Source organism: Charadrius vociferus, unplaced genomic scaffold (assembly GCF_000708025.1).
Source record: "Charadrius vociferus isolate BGI_N301 unplaced genomic scaffold, ASM70802v2 scaffold593, whole genome shotgun sequence".
In the NCBI taxonomy this organism is placed as follows: domain Eukaryota; kingdom Metazoa; phylum Chordata; class Aves; order Charadriiformes; family Charadriidae; genus Charadrius; species Charadrius vociferus.
In genome coordinates this window covers 937,252-964,907 of record NW_009647739.1, presented here as the reverse complement: position 1 = coordinate 964,907, position 27,656 = coordinate 937,252, and the positions used below count along the sequence as shown (strand labels likewise).

Sequence of the window (27,656 nt, the reverse complement as noted above, 5' to 3'; positions counted from 1 at the left end):
CACGTATTAGTTGTTTTTAACAAATTCAGCTTTCTTGTCCAAGATGTTGGTATTTGGTTATAATTTTGTTTTAGGACAGAATTTGATTAATTTGCCTGACAATTAACTGAGCAACTGGAAGGCGGCAGCTTTAACTCTGCCTCCTTTCATATTAATTCTTCGGTGTCGTCTTGGATGGAAGAACACATTCAGTTTCTAAAGTACTGTAATATAATCATAGGATCTGTAGAACAAGATCACAAAACTTTAAGGACCGGGAATTTCACATTTTTACAGTATGTCTGCTGATAAACTTAAGTAATTCTTGTGATCTGAAGGTACTGGAGCTTCACTGCTAACTTCTTCCAGACACTTAATATGAATTTAAGTAAATTTAAGAAGGAAACATGCTTATTTTCTCCTGTCCCCTTGTTATCCTTTAACCTAGGGAAGGATCATAGAAGAATAACAACGTGTAGGCAGGTAGTTCTGAACAAAGGATTACAAAAAAAAATGTGTGACATGATAAAAGAAAAGTATTTAATGGCTCATCTGTGAGATAGTAAGATGAGGAGACACGAAGTGCTTATGTATTAAAGACAGTGGACAAAAGACAAGAACTGGAATGAAATCCTGATGCTAGCGAAGAGATTAGCCATAGCCCTTCATACAGCTATCATTTCATTTGTGCTGCACATTCACTGTATGCCCTTTGTCTCATGGGCTTTCAGAGCTAGGATTCTAGTAAAAATTACTATGATTTTAGCGGATGAGGATACTATATGACTTAGTCTATCAAAAAACATAAATTCTAACTTACTTCATGCTAGCGATACTTTTCTGCTTGCGGGATGAATGAGAATAGAGGACAAATATGCAGTATTTTGAAATTTAGTTGAAACTCGGTATGGAGTATTACTTGAAGACAAATATTTTCACTTGCAACATCTTTCTTACCATCTCCTGAAATTTGTAGTTTGGGTGTCATAAATAGCCATTCTCCTTTATAGGCCGTGCTCTCTGGCAGATGACACTCGGCAGTTGTAGTAGTGACTCTCAGACTTTCTAGATAATTATAAATTATGTAGTAATATATTCATTAATCCATTATAAACCTGTTATCCTCAGCATTTCTCATATATTTATATGTCCCATTATTCTTTAGTAATGAGGTTTTATATTTCATTGATTAATATATTTCTTTGATTTGTGACACCGTAGTTTCCTCTCTTGAAGCTGGAAAGTTAGTGCATCAGAGAAGGTGCAATCTGGACAGAGAATATGGCCTTAGAATGTGATGACTGAAGTGCAGACCCCTGCAGGAATCAAAACAGCATTTTCAGTTTGTATATGTTTCAGATCACACAGGAAAGCTTTTGGGTGTATTAGAAAAACCAACCAATTAATGAATCTCCAAGCAACTATTATTTTCAACAGAACGAAAACTAACATAAAAACTTACTTTGTGGAAAACTGACTTTACCACGGTTCAGACACTTTCATCGTTGATCATTTAGGTGTATATTTGTCTTTGAGAACAGACATACTCTTCCTGAAAATCAGGGATTTTGTTTATTTATTAGTTTATTTATTACCCTTGCAGACTTTTAAGAAGAACATTTAAATTTCGTCCTCCCTTGTGCTTCGTGATGTGCTGTAAAAGAAAAAAAAAATCCTAGCAGAACATCAGGTGCTCTTAACTAAGGAAATAGTGCCTCATGGGATAAAATGTTTAACAAGACCTAGATTAGGCATTCCACTGAAACTGTTTTCTGTAAACCTTTTTGATTCTTGTATGCATACATAGGTCTCTTAAACCTCAGAACAAGGACAGGTAACTGTAGTTCCAGAAATATTTAACAAAGCGATTTCTTCACAACGGTGAACCCTCAGACCCACGTCATTCCTCTTTGCAGTGCTCAAGCCTTTGTTTACTCTCCATCAGGTATACCTTCAGCACCTACACAAAGCAGCCTCGGGCCAGTCTCCCACAAAATCTGAGACCAAAGTTTCCCACACTCACTTTTTTCACCTTGATCCAGTTCAGATGTAATTCCTACTCCTGACATACCAGGTTCACCCTGGTGGTTCAAAGAACTTTTGGGCTAGATTTTTCAGTGCTAGTTGCAAAGACTCCAGACTTGAGTACATCATGTGAAGGCAAAGACATCACCATCACTCCTAGTGATTAAAAAATGAGTCTCCTCCTCAGTCTCGTGAGTTTTGAAATGGATTCACCAAGGTGCCTTCAATTTCTGGTGTCACATCTATGACATGCTGACAGAGACTGTACCACCTGTGAGTTTGTGTATCCTCAGTCCTAAGCAGTAACTTCCACTGATAAACAGAATGATCTGTAGAGCTGTCTCTCAGTCGAGACACAATACTCGGCCTGGCTCTGATGTGCCTTCTATTGTTTGGAGGATGATGTGCAACTTTACAGAGAGACTAGGGAGAAGCACGAACAGGTCTCTCCAGAATCCATTTTGGTGCTGAATCTGGTGCCCTCTGTGAAGGCACCTCTGGCGCTATCTCAATACGCGCCAGAACCTATTGCTTTCTTAGGGCATCAGGTCCCACGCTGACAGGTCTGGAGATGGATCAGTCATCAGCTGTTGCCTGCTGATAGGAAATGATTTTTAATCGTTGTTCGTAGCATCACTTGAGTAATGTGATCTAGCTTGGAAGTTGATCCTGGAGTTGGGCTCACACTGGTTTGAGGGCTATCCTTTATTTCGTTAATGTTGAGAGCCTTCTTTCTTTTTTTCGTATAGAGTGCCTGTCAGGCACTCTTATGGCTGTTTGTGCCCAAAACTGACATTCAAAGCAACAACAGCTTTTTGAGAGGCCTCTGAGGCAGAGACATCATGAACCAGAAGAGCTTGGAACACATAGATGACCACTCTGAGAAGTGGATCTATGCTTGATGCCTTCAAACAGACTGGCAGGGCTTTGTCCTCACCATCATTAGGCACACAGCTAAAGTACTTGATAGGAAAGTTTTGTAGTTACTGCCTTCAGGAAAACCTGAAAGTCTCACTTCAAAGTGAAAGGATATGGAAAAATACTGACTTTGTGTACCTACTGTGTGACTATATGTACTGTGTATCCTTGGAAATAGAGAGCTAATTTATTGGCTAAACTCAGATCACTGAAACATTGTCTGCATCTATGTTTGCTTTGTGCCCTCGTTTATTGCTGTTTTGGGGTAACATTTCGACATCAAGTATATTAATGTTCAGCATTTTGGTTTTGAAACTTTACTCCTTGCTTCTTCCTGAGCTACCTACCACACGTGCTTTTCCTCTGTTTCTGAACATATAGAGGTAGCAGTTCTGAACAATGTCCAGAATTAGGCGTTCTTTGGTACTTCAAAATGTCTTGGTTGTTATTTGTCTGTAAAACTCATGTTGGGAGTTTCTGTGATGTCTTAGAAAATTTCTTAGAAAATTTCGAGTTTAGGGTCCTATATATAGCTCTAAGGAATAGATCTGCAAAGCCTGATTAAAATAGAGGCAGTGAAATAAAATTCTGTTAAGATTCCCCTCTTAGAGGGCAAAACAGAAGTGTAAGCACTTTAAGAAATCGTAAAATGATTATAGACTGTCTGTTGTGCTCGGTGATCCCCTCCAGTGCCTGCAAAGCTGATTAATTTGATTAAAATAAACTGGGCTTGCTTTGACCCTGCAGTTACAAAGCATGGCAGACTGCCTGTCATTTGTGAGCGTGCAGATGTCTTACTGGGACAGCAAGCAGCTGACCTTTATCTAATTGTCAGGTTGTTGTGAGCTGTCTTACAGGCAGGAGGGTCGGATTTACTGTTTGGAAATGAGGTTAAGGTTTTGCTCTTAATGTAGTAGATTTTATTAAATGGTTACTTTTCTAATCGAGGTATATTTTTCTGTGGGGTGGTGAGTCAATTAAAATATGCCGCTTTAGGAGAAAGAGTATTAGTGACAGTCTGCTTGTACGTGTTTTTAGACCGCGAAGGAAAGCTTCCTTTGGATGTGCCCTTTCCATCCGCCTGTCCAACTTTACTTTGTTATCCGCAATCCCACCCGATCATGTGACTTTGGTATATCCAAGATCAAGATTTGGAATTACAACCCAACAACTCCCTGTGTAAGTAGTCTTTTCTCAACTCCTCTGTATGTATGCTGTACTTTGCCTAGGGGAAACTCAGTTTGATCTTCTTTCCAAAAGTATGAAATCAAAGCAGATACCATTTTCTCTAATAAAATAGGGAGCTGGGAGGGGTGAAAATTGCTTTTGTCTTAACTGTAAGCGGTAGCAGTGTAAGCATTAACGTTTTCATAGGCACAATTAACATTTTCTTTCAAAGCTATTAAAGATCTCTAAAGACGTACTAAAAGGCTTGCATGTTCTGTCAGTTAATCTTTTACTGTGGTGAGAAATAATGATGCAAAGGTAAGTGCATTTTCATATTCAGGACTTTCAGTTCTTTTATCACAGGATAAGTAAATATGTGTTTAAATATGTGTTTTCTCATGTACATAGGTATAAATAGGCTGACTGTTACTTGATTTTTGGTTTTGCCGCTTTAATTAGAAACTATACTAATTGTGTGTTCATAATAAAACAAGTAATTTAGTGTTACAAGAGAGACATCATGGCAGATGGTCTCTTTGTGTGTTTGAATGTCACCATGGAAATTATTCTTGTTTGTACGCTGCAATGTTAAGAAAAAAATCCCAGGTACTGGATCAAAGAAGATTTGCTGTCCTGGATTATAAATAAGAGGCTTTATTCCTCTGGTTTTGCTCTCATCCATGTTCTTATATAAGCACATATGGTAATATATACATAGGGAAAGGGCCATGGAAGGGACAACTCAAACAAATTTACTACAACATGATTTATATTTATTTTCTGGAATTTTAGTAGCTTTTTCTATTAAAGTGTGGGCTACAGAATGTTCCATCATCATTAGAGAGTGCAAAGGGGACCACTGTTTTTGGAGGTAATAGTATGATTTGTTACCCAACATATTGAATATAATGCAGGAAATACGCATAAATGTATTTCTCTGTTTCAAGGCACTGCTTTTTTTAATAAACTGCTATAAGGCAAGCTGTAAAATCCATTAGGAGTATAATCCCATGGATTTTGGTGGCAGTGCAGCCATCCACAATGGCTAAAGAAATGTCCTGTTATGCTTAAGATGAGAGAATAATACAAAGCAGTTCTGCCTAATTCTGTAATTTGACACGAGGAAGTTTTGTCTGAGAAATATAAAACCCAGCAATACAATTAGCTAACAATTTTATTCCTGGTAATGTAAATCCAAAGCCAGATTTCTGTCTCATTTTTGGTAATCATTCTAACCTCCTCCTTTCCCTCAAAACTCACGTAAGTGAGAGATGCCTTCATACTTTTTCAAAAAACAGACAAAAAAATTAATTCAGGCCAGTCCTTTTGCATTGTTGAAAATGTTTGCGTTCTAGAACTTGAGTCTGGAAGTGGAAAAATATGTCTGAAGGAAGCTGTAAAAGTCAAATTACATCATTGTCATAGATTCCTTGATGCAGTGTGTTACAAGGAAGGTCCCAGAGAACACTTCATCTTGCCTTTATTTATTTCAGATGAGGTCTGTGAAAAAGGAGGTCATTTTTAGTCTGCAAGAACAGATAAAGTGTACGTGACGGCACCCAGTTCTTTTCAAGTTTGTCTGAAATATTCAGGCATTTTGTAAATAATTGCTACAACCTTGAAATTGCATCATTACTTGATACTATTAGAACTCTTTTCATAAGATCCAATATAATGTCTCTTGTATGTCTTCACAAATCTGTGAATGGATTTAACGCGTAAAGGCATGAATGTCTTAGTTGCCCTCCAAGTGGATCATTTTCACCTTCAAGTGATTGCCCATATGTGTGTTCCTCCTGTGTGTATATTCATGTCCACTCTCTTGAGTTGGAGATTTTTTTTCAGTGCTGGACTGCCACTTGGGGGCATTGTCTGTAAGGGTGCAGCAGCTTTTGTCCAGCAGGGTTAGGTTTATAGAAGAACTTAGTTCTTTTAGTTCTTGACTTCTTTTCTGTGTCTTCTTCTTTGTCAGTCTTCTGTGAGAAGTCGGGCAGATGCAACTTCAAGTCCTCTGTCCACGTGTAATTCGCAGAAAAGCGCCTCGGGTTTTAAGCTCTGTCCTTTGTGCACAAATATCAGTGAAATAGCCAGAAATACCATTCCTGTTGCACGATTGGAAAACACTATTCCAGCAGGCACTGTGAAGGCTGAAGGGGCAAGCTGGGAAGGAACATCAAGAGCAACTGTAGAACTATTTTCCCAAAATCTCTCTTTTTAATGTTGCTGACGTTAGTCTTACCTACTTGCTTGTTCTGAGACATTGTGCTATTCTAATCACTCTTCTGGCAGGAAAACAACCTGCCTTGGGTGAAGTATTGACTGTTTGTTTACGGGGTGCTTCTTGATGGAATTTGTCATGAGGAAGGCATTGCTCCAACCTCCTCCTTCTCGAGGAGAGTTAAGCAGTGGTACTGGGAGAAGCTAACCATTCTGCCCATCTTTCCCACCACATCTGGTCACTAAGCAACTGGAAGCTCAGAAGGGGCGGGAATGAAAAAGAGCAGTTCTTAGTCTTGTGTCTGCACGTGTTTGTTCTTGGAGTCCCTGAGATCTGTTCATATATTTCCTGCTTGAGCCTCAGGCTGCTTAGAATTTTGGTGCAAGTAGCTCTGTTACTGGTTCTTCATGAATAGACGGATCTTCTGTGCTATCAGCTGTTATTAGTGCCTGCCCCAGTTCAGTCTGTCTCTGTTGTCCTAGAAATATCTGCAGCTTTGGTTGGTTCATCTTGATAGAGTCCAGATACCACTTCTGGGGAAGTTTCCTATCATACCTATCCCAGACACTCCAAACCTTCAGAGTTAGGAATTAATTTCCCACTGACTGGAATAGTAATTTTGAAGTGACTGGCCTTTTTCTGTGCTTGACTGTCCCTCTTTCAGGAAGAATAAGCTCCACCATCTCATTTTGTAACGTTTTCTCTGTCTACCTGTCCTCATCCAGTACTGGTAGGTGGAGTGGGATTCATTTAAAAACATTTTGTTCTTAAGAGGTTGGTGATTTTGATTTTAAAAAAATTAAATTGAAAAATACTTTTCAAAATGTACCTGTGTATATTTCTGTGATTTCATGCAGTTTATATCTGTTCCCTGGTACAAACACAAACCTAAGATTTGAGTATTCATAACAGCAGTAAAGATTCGAATATTATGTAGAAATGTTGCAGCTATCCCAAATTAAGCTGTCTCTAGAGTCTCTAGACTCTTCCAGAGTCTCTAACACTAACAGTCCAGACATACAAAGATTCCAAAACTGACATTACTAGGGCATCTTTATAGTCTTGTTCTTCCCCGTTATAATTCCAGGCAAAGCCATGTAGTTAGTTTTTAATATATTCAATTATTAAAGTGTTTTGATCCCCAGTTAGATTAATCTAGCAGTGTCCTTGTTCAAGGGGAAAAAATACCATGTTTTATGGCCAAATGCATCAGTACAGACATATAACGCTTTATGATACTGTGGGAGTAACACAGGCAGCCATGACATAATGGCCAATTAAACTGGCTTTACAGCTGTTCTCTGAGAAGTTAGTGAAGGTTATCTTTTTCTATCAGGAATGTGTCTTGCATTCCTACACCTACTCCCCTCCCTCAACTGTAGCTTTCTTGTTACGCCTGCATCTTCTGGTTTTCCCCCTGTGTGGGTCCATATTACTTTTTTCACCTCATCCATGTTGTTATTTGGAAATTGGGAGAATGGAACTATAAAGACTTGTAAGCTGTAAAGAGTGCATGCAAGAGTGAAGAACCGGAGACGCTTGTACTTGAAGGTGAAGGAGTAACTGGTTTAGGCTTGGAGCAGAGGAAAATTTAAATCGGTATTCAAGGAGAACTGACATCCAGGAGGTGAGCAAGAGGGATGAAACTGAAACTTCTTACCTTCATGAAAAGCTTCTCAGTTTCTATGAAAATAAGGAAAGAACAGAGAATCTTTAAAGACTCCACATGATGGACACGTTACTGAAATTTAGAGGGCAGAAAAGAGATGGATTTTGTCTCATCTTCTATGTTTTCTTTGAAGATACCAGTATTTTTGTGAAGAGGGAGGAAAGGTTAGATGGAAATGATAAAGAGAATAGAAAGAACATTGGTTCCAACTTCAATGGAATGAAAAAATCAGGTTTTAGTGGGTACTGCAAAAAAGGAGAACATAGAGATAAAGTTGTGAGTGGCAGAGTTGTGTCTGAGATAAAGGCCTTCTATTTAAAAGGCTGGGTAAGTGTTGGAATAAGCCATCAAGGCAGATCATTTGAAAATTATTAAAAACAGTTTTCTTCACAGTGGTATAGGATATTTTACTTTCTTCAACGGAAAGAGATGGACCAGATGATTTTTTTTTTTTTTAATGTCCTTTTCAGTCCCGTATTTCTATAACTCTTTATAACTCTTTTTAACTCCAGTGGCTTTGATCTGTGTCGTTGTTTGCTTTGGAACACGTAGTGAAAGTGGTGAATCTTAAAGATGCTGAAGCAAAATGTGCTTCTGGAATTTATATCCTGACCAAATATAATTATACTTAGTCTAGGCTTCTTCACTCAAGCTTTTCTAAATAGTTAAGCCTTGTCAGCCAAAATGGTTCATAGTGGTGTCTAGCAGGGTTTTTAGTCATTTTCAATAAAATCTTAACTATTCCACAGTATTTTTCAGTCGTTTGAGCTTTTGATTAAAAAGTGGTCAAAAGCATGTTACTGATCCGGGTTTTAATAATTTTCATCTGTTTATTGATTGTCTTCAAATGTCAGAGTTCCAGAACAGTGATATCAAATGCTTGAACAGCTTAACTGAAATCTTCGTACTTTTATTTTTGTAGGACCTTAATGTTGGAGCAAAGAAGGTGAAGTTATACATTGATGAGAACCTTGTATTTGATGGTGAATTAGAGAGAGCCTCTGGAGATCCCCTCGCTGACCATAGCACTACGATTGACCTTACAGATCACAAGCAAGACACCTCTGCATATTCTTCAAATGAAAGGAAAGAGGTAAATGCACCTGCAGTCACAGAGAGGAAAGCAGACTTGCGTTTTAAATGCTTACAGTCAAACAGTACCTCACTAAACTGGAAACCTCTGACAGAAGAAAATCTTCTTGAGCATAAGATGAATTCTGTTAGCTTTATGAAGAAAAACTTGTCTGAGTTAGAGGGTGATCTAAAAGTGTTACCGCCTCAAATTTGTACAAAAGATGACAAAGAGAATGCAACAGTACAAGCAGTTACAGAGCATGTTCAATGTGATGATGAACTGACTTTGAGCGAGCAAATGGAAAAACTAACAGGAAGAAAATTGTCTGATTCTGCCGGTGCAATTCCTTCTTGGTTACAGTCATCTTCCCAAGTAACAGAGAATAATCAAGATACTTCCAGTAAGCAGAAGCCTCCCTGGCTTGCTACAGAACATTGTTTAGGCTTGAGATTTCAAACACGGTCAGATGGAATAATGAAAAACTTTTCAGATCTGACTAATGAGGATGTCAGATATCAGAGAAATGAACTGGGAAGATCCAGTAGTAGAAATGCACATGGAGATGAGAGATCACAACTGCTAACCAGAAAGGATGGTGATGTGGGCTTGGACATTTCTGAGCAACTTTCCAACAAAACCTGCTGCAACTTACAGTACCCTACAAGTGGAAGGAGAAGTGTCAGATGTGTAAAAAAGGCGGCATTAAACACTATAAATCTTGGAGAAGATGATGCCACTCTCAAAGGTAAGAGCTCACAATAGCAACCTTAGTGCAAGAGCTGACATGTTCTCCATTTTGCAGGAGCACAGAATCATTTGGGTGGGAAGGGATGTCTCGAGATTCCTGGAGGTGTAGACAGGGGAATTTTAGTTTTGGTATTTGCAGTATTCAGTTTTTCTTATTCATACTATGGCAGTGCTCAGAGCCTGTCTCCTTGTTCTACACCTGATGTGAAATGCTCTTTTTTCTGAAAAATTAACATTCTGAGTTAGTGTTTTAAAATTTATTTGGAGAAGATGGAAGACTAAATTTCAGTAAAATATATTCTAAAAATCAAGGGTCCTTCAGACAGCAAATGTTTGCTAATATCAGTGAAAATCTGCAAAAAGATAAAGAAGAGTGTAACCCTCAAGGTAGTGAGTACATTTAAAGAGTTTAGTTGTGTAGTAGGTTTGTGTCTTTCTCAGTGAGAATATGTGCTGAATATATTTATTCAGAGTGAATGGAAAACTGCTCTTACTTTCCCTTCTCTGCTCATGACATTACATACCTCTTCCAAACCTCTCCCTCGGACATCTCTGCTTATTTATGAAGAGGTTTTTTGTCATCCTTCTCCAAACCTTTTTTAGTTTGCCTGGATCCTGTTGGAGGTGGAGGATCCAGATTTGCGCAGTTGTGTTCTGCCTCTGGCAGTAGCCAGCACTGTGTCACCAGGGAAGAGTATGAGAGTTGGGCAAGTTCTGAAGTTCCTACTCTCTCCAAACCTCTGGCAATCTATGGTTAAGAAATTTTCTGGGTGTGGGGTAATATTTTTGTGCTTAACAGCTGTAAATAATGCAAGAATAGAATTTCTTACCCACAAGTTCTACTTTGTCTCACTTTAACAAACTTTTTTTGGATTTCCATTGCTCAGGATATATTTTTGATCTCCCCTTTTCAGTTTCAAGCCATATGTCACCCTGACTCTTTTTTTTGAACCCTTTCTGCCCCTTCTTTGGCATTCTGTAATTCTTCAGCATTCAATGACTTGTCTCAAATGAAGAGAGTCTGGCGGAACAAGGATAACAAGGCCCAGAGAATTGGAAGAAGAGGTTACAAAAATGCAAATTGAAATTTGGGGATTGACTTAGCATCAGAACAATTTACATGAAAGTGTAGCTTGCTGTATATTTTATTGGGGTGTGGTGTTTACATTAAAGTTATGGCCATAAGGGACAGGAAATATGCCTAAATGCGGGAATTCCAGTTCAAATTCTACAGCAGGTACTGCCTGATTTTTTTTTTCAGACATGGGTGAGGCAAATGGTTCTTTCTAAACTTAGAACGTCTGAAATTTTCTTTCTCTGCCCCTCTGTGGAGAAAACAGCAATTTTATAAGTATATCTGAAATTATACCTCAAAGAAGAAAAAAGTACAGAAGTAGTTGGCATAACTGCCATCTTCCCTTCACCCACCCACTCACTGCAGCCCGTTTGCTGTTTCACACATTTTACAGTATCTGTGTTAGATTAAGAACTTGTCAACATTATGGAAACTGTAAATAAATCCCACCTTAGTAATTTCTCCTCAGTTGCAAAAATGGTAACAATTTAGGAATTTTAATGTAAGCTGTAAGATGAGGGTTATCATGGTTCTAATTATAATGTCGTCTAGGTTTGCTCAGAGCAGGTTTTGTCATCTGGTGCTTAAAATTCCCAATATGTGTTTGTCCTTGGGAAAATTGCATGCCATCGAGCCGCATTTGTTCCCTCTGTACTGTACTGCGCAGGGTAAAGCCATCTTCAAAGTGGAGCTGAGTGAGCATTAACAACAGGGAAACAGTTTTAAGCGTTTCCCTAAGAGTGGTGAATTTTAATTGGTACGGGGCTGGGGGAGCTGCAGTTTCCCAGTAGCAGTGTGTGACAAAGGGGAGGCTACACAACCTCGTAAACAATGTCACGGCACGCCTTTGGTCACTAAATGAAGAATAACGAGAACAACAGTAATTAGAAGTAGCACGTACATGCATACTTGGCTCAAGTTAATGTTGCTATAAAAACATACAATTTTTCTTCGATAACTGGTTTAACGCGCAAAGGAAATGATGGAAGTATGCTGATCAAATTTGCAAATAACATATAATTTGGGATATTATGAGTTAAGAAGATTGAAGAACTGCACAAAAAGATGAACTTGAGGACTGGAGTAATAGCAATGGAATGCCATTCAGTAGTACTGCTTGCAGGGTCATTTGGGGACTAATAACAAAAAATTAAGTTGTAAGCTGAGTAATCATCAATTGCAAATGACTGAGGAAGAGAAGGATCTTGGTTGAGTAGTTGATAACAGATTAACTATGAAATGCTAGTGTGGCGCAGGCGTGATTACAGCAATGCACTCCAAGGAGGCATTTCTGTTCGTTAGGGAAATGTTAATATTTTAACACAGGCACTCGTGAGACGTCAGTTGGAAAACTGCAGTTCTGATCATCCATTTTCAGGAAGGCTGATTACAAAGTGGAACAGATACAGAAGAGAGCTTTTAGAATGATTTGGGAAATGAAACGTGTGATTGCAGCATGGAAATATGATTGCTGTTTATAACTGCAGGGAGTAAAAATGAGATTAACGTAACACAGGGAGAAGAAAGGTGCGTTTTTTTCAAGCTAGTGCTGCCCCAAAATGTAGTTTGTGAAGGTTTTGGGAGGAATTGTAGGGTGTGTCTTGCCATCAGAAGCAGGACAAGGGACTTGGTGATTCAAGAGACCCCTCCTAAACCTTCAGGGGAGTGCGCGTTTGAGGTGTCGTTATTTCTGGACTCTGGGATAGCATCCATTGTACAATCCTCTCAGGCATGCTCTCAGGCTGGGAATGCGTCTGTAACATCTGCAACTGGGATCTTTATCTACATGCAGAGTTTATTGTTCACATGGCTCCAATAAAAATAGTAAATTTTCAATCCTAAAAAAATTCCAAACCCTGTAAGCCTTCAGCCATTGAGCTCCGCTTTTGAGCCATTCTCAGCTCTCCTTTCAGAGCTCCGCTTCTCCTGCTGTCGCTCCGTAATGCAGCTAACAAACCTGTTCACCTCCCATTGAAAATCACTCCTATTCAACTGCTGTAGAAGTGCTTCAGAGTTGTAATCTCTGTGCTGCTTGAAGTACTTAACATTAAAAAAAGCTTAAAAAAAAGAGGAAAAACGCTCCAAAACAAGGAAAGCCAATGGATGTCAAATACTCTTCTGTATATGCGAATCCTGAAATTTTCAAGCTTTGACACGTTAAGGTGGTAAATATATATACAGTCTCTTCTTCAGGTGAATTGTGAGGCTCTGGGAAGTTCTGTTTGGGATGACCCACCCCATGAGTATCCTTACAGACAATGGTTTGAACAAGAAAGTGACTTACAAATGACTGATGTTCTCTGAAATATATGCCTTTGATTCCTTGGGTGGGGGGGAGTGGCCAGGTTGGTCTCCAGCCTTTCATTCTGGAAGACCTCCTCTTTCAGGTAGCTTCCCATCTGCTTTAAAATCCTTATTTTTATCTCACTTGTCCCCAGTGTAAATGATTACTGACCATAGATAGATTAGGAACATTGCCTCTTTCCCAGTGTTTCCAAAACCAAAGTTACAAGTTAGTCTTGAGCGGTCTTTTGGGAAGATGGTATTTTGCATTTTACAACAATTGGCATTTATTCTTCATAACCATTTGTTTTAGTATCCACTCAAGGACATTGTACAGAAGTAAAATGTAGCCCATGGGCCTGTAATTGTTTAGTACTCCGCTTGCTTTTCTTCATTTGTTTGAAGAAAATACATAAGTGACAACTTTATTGAAAATCTTTGTTATTATCTGCTCTTAATTGTTTTGAGATGGAAATGAAGCAGCTCCTCAGTGCAGTCACGAGGAGAGCATGCTTTGCTCCCACTGTGCCCCTCTCATTTGTGGCCCCCACTGCGTTCCCGTTACTTAGTCACTGTCCCCCTTCTACATCTCACACTTGCTGAAAAGTGAGAAAAATGTTTGGACGTTACCTGCATAGAATGCAGCGCTCACCTCATCCTCCTCGTCTGCGCAACCTCCTTTTCTCATCACTTTTTTGCTTTATATGCACATGGCTGGTTTTGACAGGAAGCACTCACTTTTCTCTGTAATGCTTTAGAAACTTAACCAGTTCAGCCATTTCCGACTGTATGAAAGATCTTCTGCAGAAGTGCAGGCGGATGATTTAAACTATTGTGACAGCCACACAATAAGTATCACTGGGCAAAATCCCAATTTCTGTAAGTGTTGAGTCAAGAATTTGCAGTCTCAAACTTGGTTGCCTTTTTGTATCTTGGCATGTGCTCTGCTCTTCAGTATTTAAAAGTGTTTGGGTTTGTTATGTCTAAATGGGGGAGGGAAATTAGGACATGTAGCCCTCATAATAGAGAGGCAATATAAAAGTGCTAGTGTAACAGAATTTCACGAATATGACCAGCATAATTCTGGAAAGTCCTTGTTGTAGTGGTTTGCTTCCAGTCCTGTTTATGCATTAAATGCCGATGTAATGTTGTTTTCAGATGAAGACTTTTCTATCAAGGACATAGCAACCTCTAGATCAAAGCGGCACAATGAACAAGAAGATACTCTGCAGGAGTCGTGGAACTCCTTGGTAAAGTTTAATTTTTCCCATCGTGGCCGAATTTCTAACATGGATTTTCAAGGGGATATCTTCGATGAGTTTCTCCATCAACAGAAAATCAGCCGGCCTGGAGAATATCAGCAGATGAGAAAAGAGGGAGCACAAACACTACCAAAACGGCAAGAAGAAGAAAATGCTGTGGAGGCACATGATGGAAATGATTTTAAAATTCCAGTTTTACCTTACGGGCAGCACTTAGTGATCGACATTCGAACAACATGGGGAGACAGACATTATGTTGGTCTGAATGGAATTGAAGTTTTCAGTTCTAAAGGAGAGCCTGTTCAGATTTCAAAAATAACAGCTGAACCACCTGATATAAATATATTACCAGCTTATGGCAACGATCCCAGAGTAATAACCAACCTAATTGATGGGGTAAATCGGACGCAGGATGATATGCATCTCTGGCTAGCACCATTTACCCCTGGAAAACCTCACTTTATCTTTATTGACTTTGTGAATTCCTGTCAAGTAGCTCTGATTAGGATTTGGAATTATAATAAATCTCGCATGCACTCTTTCAGAGGTGTGAAAGACATTATAATGGTGTTAGATGAACAATGCATCTTTAAAGGAGAAATTGCGAAAGCTTCAGGAACTTTGTCTGGAGGTATGCCATCATTTCTTATTTTCTTTGTGGAAACAACAGTACAATACAAACAAATACATTTAGCTTGTTTTCTGTCACTTTCCGCTTCAAAGCAAGCTGGCACTTTGTGTAATATTTAGTCCTTTTAATTTCATAACATCATGCAAAACCCACTAATGCATTCTTCAATGATACCGTGAATTTTAGTAGCAGATAGAGCTAATCTCTATTATTAACGATGTCTTGGCAACAGGACCATATTTCAACAGCATGAAATAGTCACTAGACATTTAAAAGTTGCAGAATTTTACTTGTTTTCACAGATACGATATTTTGGACAAGGTGATAGAGAAGCTTTTTTCCCATTTTTTTTTTCATATGTATTTGAAATATGACTGAGTTCTCTAGGTTTTTCTGCTGTGCAGTATGAGTTTGAGAATGATCATACTAATTATATCAGTAGTCAGTATCAATTTACCATATATTATCTTTAAACACTACTGCAAATTAATGTAAAGAAGGACCAAGAATATTTTTTATTGCTCTATATATTTTGTGTGGTTTCTCCATTTATTTCTGTATGTTGCCTTCAGCTCCAGAGCACTTCGGGGATACTATATTGTTCACTACGGATGATGACATTCTTGAAGCTATATGCTGCTATGATGAGACATATGATGGAGAAATGGAAAATGCCAGCTCCTTGGGATACGAGGAGGAGCTAAAGAGGCCAACAACTGCTGACAGAGAGGGAGATGAAAGACCTTTTACACAAGCGGGGTTAAGAACAGAGGATCAAAAGGTAGGGGCCTCTGTTCCGAACTCTCTAGAAACGTGTTTCAGAAACATGACATGGAAGTAGTAGACACTGATTTCCATGATGGAGTAAAGCTCTGTAGAAGAACTAATACAGCTGTCTGTCTATTTTGAAGATTATTTTGGGTTTTTTTTTCACCATTATGCCATTTTTTTAAGCCCAAAAGGTCCTCCACATTTTGGTTTCCCTGATTAATTAATAAGACTACAAGGAAGACTATACTGGGTTGTTTATTTTTTTCTTTACTTGGACAGAGATTAGAGGGCGTTCTTCTTGATTTAGGCATTTCTGAAGGTTTATGCCACTGTGGGTGATTTTTACCATACAGTTATTGATGTAATGAGTAGCTGTGCTCCCTGTCGCTCCAAACCAAAGATTTTTCTGTATTTCCCACACAGAATACATTCTTGCTTGTTTCTCCCTCCACAAATTAAGTATCTTAGGTGAAAAGAATCTCCCCCTCTCAGCCCTCCCCTTATTTTTTCCTCTTTCCTTTTTTGACTAGCATCTCCACAGGTCCGTGTGCGTTTTGCAGCATAAGAATGTCCCTTTACTATTGCATACAGTACGTATTTTACCACTTGGAGGAAGGCTGTGTTTCCAAGCACTGGAGTCCTGCCTCATACCATTTTAGCACAACAGTCCAGTGTCTAAGCAAAGATCCTGCAAGATTTTCTGCTCAAGATGTTGTGGGGCAGTCTTTGACCTGATTCCCATTAAATCTTCTACGTTCATAGAATGTTCGTGAGCACCTGCTGCTGCTTCAATGAGGCTATCTTTTTCTAGGGGACACACTCTTAGTTGTAAGTCTGTGAGGAGATCCAAAGCTGAATTAATCCACATTCCAGCTGGTTCAGCTAAAGTGTTCCCGGTGGTATATGGTTCCCAATGAGCTTTCCTGTCCTGTCTTGTCCTCTTCTCTTGGTGGCCTATAAGACAAAATGAAATGTCATGACATTGGAATTTGATCTCACTGAGATCTCTCATGAGTCAGTGACTCTAACCAGTGCTAGTTAACACTGCCAGTAGTAATTTTGGTTCCCTCTTTGTTTGTGGTATTTTAAACTGTTCAGACACCTTCTGCAGTGCAGGATTTCATGAACACAAACTGAAGTTCACCTTTGTTTTCTTGATCACTTGTTTATTGTGAGCATTCACCAGGACCTCGTCCATTGCGGAAGCCTAGACCTGGACTGTCCCCTCACCCAGAGCCTTTGCCTTTTATTTTGCTGTTCTGCTGTGATGCTCTTCATACTCCTTTTCTAACTCTGAAACATGCTGTATCAGCAATGGAATAACAAAAGCTATTGTGACTGAGCCATTGATCTCCCTGTCGTTCTGTATTTGCTGTTACCATCAGGATTTTGTAGATGTGTGCTTACACTATCAGAGTGAAATAGATCTACGAGATGACTTGTCTTCCCCAGCATAACCTTGTCATTCAGACTAGTATTGGGTTTAAACAGTCTCCACCTGTTGATCATTCACCCTTTTTTCCTGTAGCGTGTTCAGTGGATGAAAAAGTGTTTTACTGCACTGATGTCAGAACTTTTCAAAAGCTCTTACAGAAGTGTCTTGCTTTCTTGTCAGTGTTACCCGCGGTCGTCTGTCTTTCCCATGAATTCAGTAATCCTTAAGATGTCAACTTTTATAGCAGGTCTGACCTGTAACTAGTGTACTTGACCCAACTCTGACTGTGGCCGATAGTGGATGCCCAGGGAGAATGTAAGAACAGAGCGAACGTGCAGTGGTGTTTCATCTGAAACACTCATCCAGCCCTTTGAAATTTGTCTCACAAGGACTTTTGACTTAACATTTGCGTTTATTATCTGCCATGGATTTTTGTGGTGTTAATTCATCCACTAGCTGTTTGAACCCATGTGCCCTTTTGCAACGTACAGTGCTTAGTGCTGAGTTTCCTGCCTTAACTTGCATAGCTCAAAGAACCTCTTTCTTTTTGTCTCTAGGTTCATTTAATGTCCCCTAGTTTTTGTGTTGGAAAAAACTAAACAGTGTTCCCCATTCCCTTCTTCAAGCCACTCGAGATTTATGCCCCTCTGTTGCAATCTCTTCTAAATCTCTCTTTTCCAGAACAGTTTTAATTATTCTTTAATTATTCTCTTTTAATTATTCCTCATGTGGAAGGTGCTCTACAGTATGGGCAAGCATAGAGTGTGGTAATACTTTCTACTTCGTATTGCTTTTCCAGTAACTCCTCTACTATGGTGGTATTTCATTCTAGCCATAAGGATCTAAGAACACAGGCAGGATCTAAGAACACAGGTAGGACAACATTCAGAAGTAGAAGTAGTTGAAATAGTAGAAAATCAGACCATACCTGAAAGAAAAGGTAGTGGGCACCAGTGGAATGAAGGAGGCAGAGGGAGAGAAGAGGTGATAAGGTGGCTCGGTACGGGTGGTTTACGGCCTGCAAGGGAGGGCATTATTCTGCATTCTATAAAACCAGTAGCTTTATTGCATCTGTGGGTTTTGATATTCAGTAGAGCTGCAAACTTCAATTCCCGGGCCGGTCTTTTAAATTTGTTCTGGGGAAAAAGCATCAGACAACAAAGATAGAGTCACTGTTTTGTGAGAAAGGTACGCCCAATAGGAGGGTTTTTTCGTCCTTCTGTAGGTTATCTGTTTGTGTTTATTTCAGTGCACAGTTCGTGTTCAGTTTCACCTCCTTAATTATCACAAGGACACTTGCCACTACGTGAAGTATATTGCAGTCTGGGAACATACGCATATAAGATCCAGGATGTCAGGGGTTATGCTGCAGAGATCTAATATAACAGTAGGAGAAAAGTGTTGACAAGCCTTTTATATATATATATATTTTTTTTTTTTTTAAGGCACAATATAGGTCTACTTGATGTATTCTGGATGACAGGAAGTCTACTTGTAATGATGAATGAAACTATAGAGAATGTCTGGACTTCTAATTTCCTATTTGGCTTTTTGACTACAAATGAGGATTGAGCTGATGTTTTTGTAGAACTACTTATAATAACGCCATGATTTCATTCTAATCTGCTATTATTTTGTTTGGAGCCGAATACTGTATCTATAAAGTTAGGATTTTTTTCCTGGTGTAGCATTTTTACATTTACCTACAGTAAACATAATCATGCTTACTCAATGAAATTAAATCTATCTTCAACCTTTTGCACGATCAGCAGATTTTATCATCTGCTCATTCACTTTCTGGTTTGCCATGTTGAATAGCACAGCCTATTATTAATTAGCGTTGTCAAAGAACAAATGCAAGATTTTGGACAAGTTTGCTTGTTTGTTCTGCCCCTTGATTCTTGAGAAGAAATAGTGGTGGCACTTTCTGAGGTCTTAACTTCCTCCCACGCTTCTTTTGTCTGCAACATATTTGCGCTACGTTGCAAATACAGCATAGTACCATTAGCTAATGGCAGTCTGCAAGTAAAGAAGACTGACTTCAGAATTTCAACTTCTTTGAGAATAGGTAGCGCACATTAGGGAGTCTCCCATTTAATACTCGTTTATGCACTAACAAAAAAAACCCCCTTATAGTCTTGAATTTCTAGTGACCCATATGATCTACATTTTGGAGCATGTTTTCCATTATTTGCAGGACAACCTGGGTGGTGTGGCAAAGGGGAGATTAATGTACAAAAGGCTGGACATCAAAAAGAACCAAACAAAAAACCAAAATAGACAAAAAAAAAACACCAAAAAACCCCCACTTAGTAAATAATATGTCTGTAATGTATACATGATAAGCATGTTCATTGCAACTGTTGGTTTACTTTTCAGGTTCAAGAGCCAGACCCTCTCTCTGAATGTATACCCAAGGAATCGGGAATATTTACTGGAAAATGTAAGTTCTTGCATTTACTTCTTGCCTAAACACCCTCCCCCTAACGTGTTCTCAAGGAGGATCTGATTTGTCAGAGCTGTACAGAACTTTGTGACAGATGTCAGGTCTAGAATAAAGAAGAGTAATTGAATTTTTAAGGCCGAAGCTTTGTTTACTATGGCATTTAGAACATGGTATTGTAACAGTTGGCTTTTAATCTCAGAAAAATTACACTAGACATTTTCCCAGTCCCTGAATGGGATTTGTAATAGCTGTGTCCATTACCCAGTAATTCTCTCCCAATCCCAGGTACTTATGTAGACTAAGTTTCTCAAATCAGATTGACAATTGAAACCCTAAAGTAAAGCCAGAGCAGAATGTTACATCCATACTTAAAGTCCCTGATTTCTTTATCATGTACAAAACCAACTCTCTGTGGGCCTTTAAATTATTTTCCAGAGAGCTTCTGGATGGCCCAGAAGTTTCAGTATCAGCTCCTGTTCCTTTGACCAGCACAAGGGAAGTTGGATTCTTGCGCCTGGCATAAAGTCTTTAGCAACCTGTGCTGTGCTTTCTGAAAATCCACGCAATGCTGTGGCTTATTCAGCCACGTATCTGTGAACTATACCTACAATCTGTCATCTGTGACCTATGAACTATATCTACATCTATGAACTTTATGAGCATGTCTACTGTCAGTTCATATCTGTGAACTGAAGATGCCTTTCCCTCCTCCCATTTTGCAAAGTGGGTGAAAAATACAGTGAGGGTGTTGTTCAGAGCTCAGCAGATGCAGTCTGTCACACTGACAAGATACTGTTAACCAGCTGATGGGCTAACTTATCTCTGCCAGACAAAGATGTCCTCATTCCCATGAGTTCTTGCGCGGAAAGAGCTGGAGAAAGCTAATTGCATTTAAGGGAGGCCATGTTCCATGGCAAGGAAGGGTATTTTTTCCCTGTATTTGACACTTGTGAGACCGTATTTGGAGTACGGTGTAAAGTAAGGAGCTCCCTAGGACAAGAAGAAAATTGATACCCTGATGTGAGTCCAGTGGAGGAGGGTGACCAAAATGGTCAGACAGCTGGAGTACCTGACATGCAAGAAAAGCATGGGAGATCTGGGTTGCTATGTTCATCCTGGAGAAGAGAAGAAGAAGGGAAGATCTTCTGCTCTCTATAGCTGTCGGGAGGGCATAGAGAGGACAGATCCAGGCTGTTCTCGGGGACATGCATAGGGTTGGGTTGAGTGGCAGCAGAAACAACAAGGTAGAAGACAAGAATTTCCAAGTAGATATTAGGAAATCTTTTTCACCCTGAGGGCTGTCAAACACTGGAATAGAGGTCGAGAGAGGTTTTAAAATCTACCAGCCTTGGAGACATTCAAAATTCCACTGGATAAGCTCCTGATAGACCTGATCTAATGGACATGCTCTGAGCTTGGAGTTGGACTAGAGACCTCCAGAGGTCCCCGTCTACCCTACAGCACTCTGAGACTCTATGAAAGCATTGGCATGCTGATGTGAATATTAAACATTGTGTGGATAGCTGCTTTACCCTATATTTTCCCTTTTGTTTGAAAATATACTGTGGTTTTGCCTGAGAACTCTAGCGTGCTTATGCACTAAGCAAGTTTAGTCTTAGCAATGGCCTTGGGAATAGCATCTAATATCAATATAGCCATATCTCCAAACTTGTCAGCTAATAAAACTATTTATTTCTTAGTGTCCTTGCACATGCTAAAGAGATCTTTCACCCAAGTGAATTTATGTGTATATCAAGACTTAGTCTCGTGTAAATTGCTACGGCTATTTATAGGTAATTGGACTGGATAGCTTAATAGCTTCAATGCTTGTTTGTTTTACAGGGCATCTTGACTACTGGTGCTTCTTAAGACATTATTCAGCCTGATCATTCCTGGGCTTCTGTAATGTGTGAAATGAAAAATATTTTTAATTTACAGTGATGGATTTTTATGGAACCTGATCAGATTGGAATATTACCTGTTATATCTGTATATGCTGTTTATATTTTTTCAGTAAGGCAGGAAACAGGTGGATCTGAAGATACATGTACAATCTGTTGTCTGCCCAGCTTTTCTTTCCTATTTATTTTCCAGAGATGCAGACTAATCAACATTGCTGCTTTTCACTAATGCTGTCCCATTAAAATACTTCCGTGTGTCCAGTTCTGACATGAAGATAGTAACTTAAACACATTAGTAAAGCAAATTTGGGTTTTGGTTTAACTATAAGTTGGTGTTCTCTAACAATTTATGGATTTATACGAGTCTGTATAGTCATTTAGCTGGCAAGAGATGATAGATAGACTTGAGACTAATAGGTCTTCTCTGTCTCTGCGTCATCACAAAATCTGTCATGTAACTGCTTACCGGAATCGTTGAATTACTGTCCGTTTACAGTCTATGTAACGAGACACTTGATAACGTGCTTGGTCAGGGGTTGTACAGTTGCAAGTGAAGAGGATGGTGGTAGCCCACTGAAGGGGTCTAACACAGATTTGCAGAAGATACGCTGCTGTTCTGTGGAGGTAGGCATGCAGACCAGGAAGTAGCTGAATACAGCATATAAAGTTATTTAACCTAAACCAAATACACATTCTGCTGATTGCTGGGGCTTGCATGCATGCATATATTGGCTCCTTCCTTCAAACTAGTAAGTATGGATATGGATGTATGTGTATTCTTTTATACAGGCCTGCAACTGAATTTCACCGTGACGTGGGGAGACTCTCATTACCTCGGACTGACAGGACTTGAAGTGATAGGAAAGGATGGTCACGCATTAAAACTAAGTACAGAACAGATTTCTGCTTCACCCCAAGATTTAAATGATCTTCCAGAGTATACAGGAGATTCCAGAACTTTAGAAAAGTAAGTAGCAAAAGAACTGGATTGTCCAAGCATTTTCTGCAGGGCTCTTTTTTTTTTTTTTTTTTTTGCCTTTGTGCCTGTTGTTTCCACCAACAGTTTTGGAGTTCACCAATTTTAGATTCATTTTACATCAGACTTTATAAAGTGACAGAATTATATAAACCTTTATTATGTTCACACATGTTAATGCCAACATGATTTTCGTACCATCACTGCTCATTCTTGGATTTCACACGCTACCCAGGAACAGCTTGTTGTAGAAACATGAATGAGGTGTTTCCAAAAGATGCTGTTTGAGTTAGGAGATGATAATATGCTAAGGACTTTCCAGGCAGAAATGTGGGAGTTCGGTAGCATCTGTCTATGCATATGCAGTGATATTCATGCAGGATTTCTGGATAATTTCAACGAAAATTTTCAAGTTAGCAGAGGGGGAGAATGTATTAGGGAATTGCCAAATAGGTGGCATTCTTTTGGTAATTCTGCAGCTTTTTTTTGTCATTCTGATGAAGTTTTACTTACTGACAAGTATGCTTCCTCAAATTAACTTGTATGTCCTAAATGGTACCAGCGTAGAAATCGTAGCCTGTAGGTCTGGAGAGGACTTAGCATTTGGTTGTTATTGAAGCTGCATCGTGTTGTTTCTGAGTCATATGTCCATTTTAAAGGGTATCTTCAGTTGTAATCCTGTTCTCTGGCATGTTTATTGTCTGTGAATAGGTTTATGAATTAGGACTTCTCTTTTCAAAGTCTTTGTTGAGACTTCCTTTAGAATCTTGTGTTCATCTGTATGTACGCTAACTCTGTTCTTTGTAATTTCTGCTAATCTGACTAATACACTTGTCAAGCTTGCTTATATATAATTCCTCAGTTCTTCTGCCTAGTTGTATGAAAATCTCTTCTGTAGGCATCAAGATCTAAGATATCTTCCCATGAGTTCCCCTGTGATGAAGAGATTCTGGTTGTGGAGTCTCTCCATGATCCGCCATGATGACCCAGACACAAAGAGTTCATTTAGCCTTTCTGTTGGTGTCTTATCTTCTCTGAATGCTCCTTTTACAGCCTAGTCATCTGTTGATCCTACAGAATTTCTGGCAGGCTTTCTGCTCCTGATATATCTGAGGAATTTTATTTATGGTACCTTTTCCTTGCTAGTCTTCATACTCTTTTTGGCCTGTGCATCCACATTTAGTCTTTCAGAGTTTATGATCCTATCAATTTAGGGTTTTTCGATCATGAATTTTGTTGAAAGATGGCTTGTAATAACTTTCTTTATCCTGCCACTGAGCCAGGCTGGCTTTGATTTTTCAAGTTCTCCCTCTTTCTAACATCTTTCTTAGTAAGCACAATACATTTGTTCTGTGCTTCCAGTATGATATCCCTAAGTATTCTCGCTGCTGCGTGTCATGATTTTATTTTGTTGCTCCTTTCTTTTTTGATGTACTTCATAATTTTTGCTTAAGAACCTTCTTGGGCACAAGAAATAGGGGCTTTTTTTGGCTTTTGATATTTCATGTTGTATTTGAGTACACTACAGTGCTCTTCAACTGTAGCATTTGGAATAGGTCCTGTGTATTATTCAGGACCAAATCAAGGATTATATCTTCTGTCATGGGCTACCTAATCGGTTCCTCTGTGAAACAGTCATTATTCAAATCTTTTTCTTTAAGGAACTGCCAAGTCTGGCACTCATTCTTCCATTAAACTTTTAAATAAATAGTAAGTACAGAGGGCAGTGTACCAAAGTAATTATAGTGGACAATTAGTTCATATTCTTCTCTACTCCATTTTGTATGCTGTAGTTTGTGGTAGAAGAATATAAAGTCAGGATGAGGAAATAATGGAATTCTCTTTATCTAGTCAGCCTCAAGTCTGTGCTCTGATGAAAAGACTTTGTCGTGCTGGTAGAAAGCTTTATGAAAAAGGAGGAATGTGCCTGACTGCATGAAGAAGGATGTGAACAAACTCTGCTTCTTCTCTGGGTTATCCAGCTGCCATCCAGCTCCTTGTCGGATTCAGTATAGTTGCGTTGGCATAGTAACACGCTGCCGAGTGCCAGATACGCTAGTTTAGGCATGGCACTATATTAATAAGTTATAACGTGTCTGGGCCTTAGAGTTTTGCCTTTGGCCATTTTGGTACAAAGGGTAGTTCAGCTTTCCTGTGCTGGCCCCTGTTCACACAGGGAAAACCTAAGGATTTTTCTGGCTTTCTTCTTAGGTACCTCCTTCAGTTTTACCCAACTAAAGGAAATACTGTGGTTTTTTTTTCTCCCCCTGCTGTCTTTAATTGAACAATTGTGTATCATTTTTGAGGTTTACTGTGCTTTTTAATTGCATGCACATGGGCACAGTAAGCCCTGGAAGCTGGAAGTGGCATACAGAAAAAAAATTAACACCTAGTAAAGTACCTGATTTTCCTGAGAAAAGCAAGCTTTCCCTTTTTTGCAGCTAATGGATTTTTCTCTTTCTAGGTTAATAGATGGGACTAATATCACAGTAGAGGATGACCATATGTGGCTTATTCCCTTCTCTTTTGGAGAAGATCATCTGCTCACAATCCATTTTGATAAAATTGAAAGTATTGCAGGGCTTCGCTTCTGGAACTATAATAAATCTCCGGAGGATACCTATAGAGGGGTAAGTAAAAGAAAAGGAGCACTGCCAGCAAAAATATACAGCAGTGCATTGGAAAATTGGTGCTGTGATGAATGAATATAGCTGCCTAAATGGAACACCATAAATCTTTCTAGATTGTCTGAGTCTGAATTTTGTGGCAGGTATAATGCATTTCTGTCTCCACAAACAGCAAATATTGAAAAAAAGCCAGAAATGTTTTAAAGAAATCTTCACAGCTGATTTTTCTAAGAGACACATACAATAGCACATATTATTTTCAAGATATATGATTCTGAAGTGGTATCCTCTCAGTATGTAGGCCTACCAAATGGTTCTTTGTTTCCTGAAACACAAGGAATGATAGAACAAGGACACTTCTCCTACTGAAATTCTGTTTAGGTAAGTTACGGAAGGCCAGTCAATCAATACTACCTTTTCCAAGAAACAAGAAGAGTCTCTAGAACTGTAACATTTATCAGGGAAAGTTGACATCTTCAGTTTGGCTACAGTAGTTTAGCTAAAATTGTATAACATACCTCCTCTCTTCTTTTTCCAGATAGTTATATTTTTTTTCATACTGAATTCTTGGAATTGCCTGGCAATCGACACCTGTTGGAGATCATGTTAGGTCTTGCTGGCACTCTGAGTTTGGCTGTCCCTCGTTTCCCTGTTTTCTCTCAGAAGCTGTACATGCACTTGTAGTGATAATGAAGAAGCAGTAGCTGTTCACTGCACAGAAAATTTATGAATCCATTTGTTTCCAGATCTTCTCTTTCACATACAGCTGTTGCATTCTTGATGTTCAAACTCAGTCAGTAGATAACAAGAAACATGTTGGTATGTATTAAACTAGAGAGAGATGGGACAAAAAGGATCAGCAAAGTTCTGGAAAAAAAAATCTGAAATTGAAGTTGGAGGCATGGATCCTTCATAGGACTGGGCAAGATAGTGGTGAAACTTGCAGAACTGCTTCTCTGTGTAAATTTACCTTCCAGGAATTGCTTTAACATGAACACTGCATAAATAGGAGGTGTTCCCTGTCCACAACAGAGCCCTGTCATCTTTTAATATCAGTTGTGTGCCAAAGACTCCCAGGGGGGCAGAGCGCGAGATCTTTCATTTAAGCGACAGTTGGTCTAGAGATTTTAATATATGGCATCCGATTTTGTAATATATTGCATTAACCCAACATGTTTGACACACGAGAGGGTTCAGGAGCATGTTGAGCTTACCACCTAAACACAACCCCTGTATAACAACTAGGGGTTTTTATTGATACACTTCCGCGTAAGGAAAGGACTCTTCCCTGTGAGAGTGCTCTGGGACAGTATGCAGTGATGGGAGACTTTCAAAACTAAATTTGACAAGGCCCAGAGCAACTTGATTTTGCTTTGCAAGCTGCTTTGCTCTGAGAAGGAGCTGTTATTGGAGACAACCTAAATCTTTCTATGATTCTATGTACAAAATACAATATGACATGGTGATGAGTGTTTTTCACTACCGTTGTAAGCAGCCCGAGCTTCTCCAAGGCAGAGCAGGGGAGAAAAGTTTGAACATGAATATTCATACCAAATCAACTCCTTGTATATATGTCTCAGTTATTAAAGGAAGGAAAGAAATAGCGAGATCTCTAAAATGGAATTTGGACTTTGAAGGCCAAACCAAGAAAGAAGGGAAGGTATATTTTCACAGTTTATTTTGCTAGGTAGAAAAAAGAGGCGAGTCTGATAAAGTATGCATGCAGGTGGCACACCTGTAAGTCCCATAACAGTTAGTGGGTACGATTTAAATGAGGAGTTCACGCCTGCAGTCCTGTAAAAGGATGAAATAAATTATTTGGAAAACTGAAGATGCAGGGTATCTGCTGGGTCACAGTAAAGAGGCTTTAGACTGTAAACCCAGGGCATCGCAACATCTGTCTCCTGAAGTATTGCTGTTCCTTCGAAGAAACAGTCCCCGGGTATGAGATGTAATGATTTGCTAGGCAGCTGTAGACTGGTGGATTCTATTCACAGCTTTCATATGAGAGGGTAATGGCAATGAAATGTCAAAGTGAAGGCTTGTGTGCTATTTCCAGCTCTAAGAAAAATTACCTTGTGAAAGCTTTGTTATGCGATTTGTAAAATGCTATGTGTGATGGTTGAGTGCCTTCTCAGATGATGAAAATTACTTAGAAATGAGGGCTGTAAAGGGCACATAAATATAAGCAGCTGTGGTATAATAGGTAAGATTTCATCTCTCAGTCTCCAGACTTCCCATTCAATATGTGTTTCCTAAACTAAAGTGTATTTCAGTGGGTTTTCACTTCCTCTCCTTAGCCTGGCAGACTGATTCAGCTGGAAAGGGGTATGCAGAAGAGTTGCTGATATGAAAAGGATATTTCCTTTCTTTGCTCCCAAGCGTATTAAAGATGAAACCGGACATAGTTCTTTCTCCATACTTGGCACTCATACAAATATTCCCGCCTAA

At 39.2% G+C, this 27,656-nt stretch overlaps 1 protein-coding gene across 1 annotated transcript in view; it reads left to right on the top strand.

Moving 5' to 3' along the window:
- KIAA0556 (KIAA0556 ortholog) overlaps nt 1–27,656 on the top strand; it is a 61,120-nt gene that overhangs the window by 20,562 nt on the left and 12,902 nt on the right. Inside the window, exons 12-19 of the mRNA XM_009881948.1 lie at nt 3,961–4,101; nt 8,899–9,069; nt 13,915–14,035; nt 14,315–15,049; nt 15,622–15,864; nt 19,648–19,698; nt 22,392–22,569; nt 25,043–25,208. Coding sequence (XP_009880250.1) covers nt 3,961–4,101; nt 8,899–9,069; nt 13,915–14,035; nt 14,315–15,049; nt 15,622–15,864; nt 19,648–19,698; nt 22,392–22,569; nt 25,043–25,208 — 1,806 coding nt within the window. The remainder of the gene's footprint in view (nt 1–3,960; nt 4,102–8,898; nt 9,070–13,914; nt 14,036–14,314; nt 15,050–15,621; nt 15,865–19,647; nt 19,699–22,391; nt 22,570–25,042; nt 25,209–27,656) is intronic.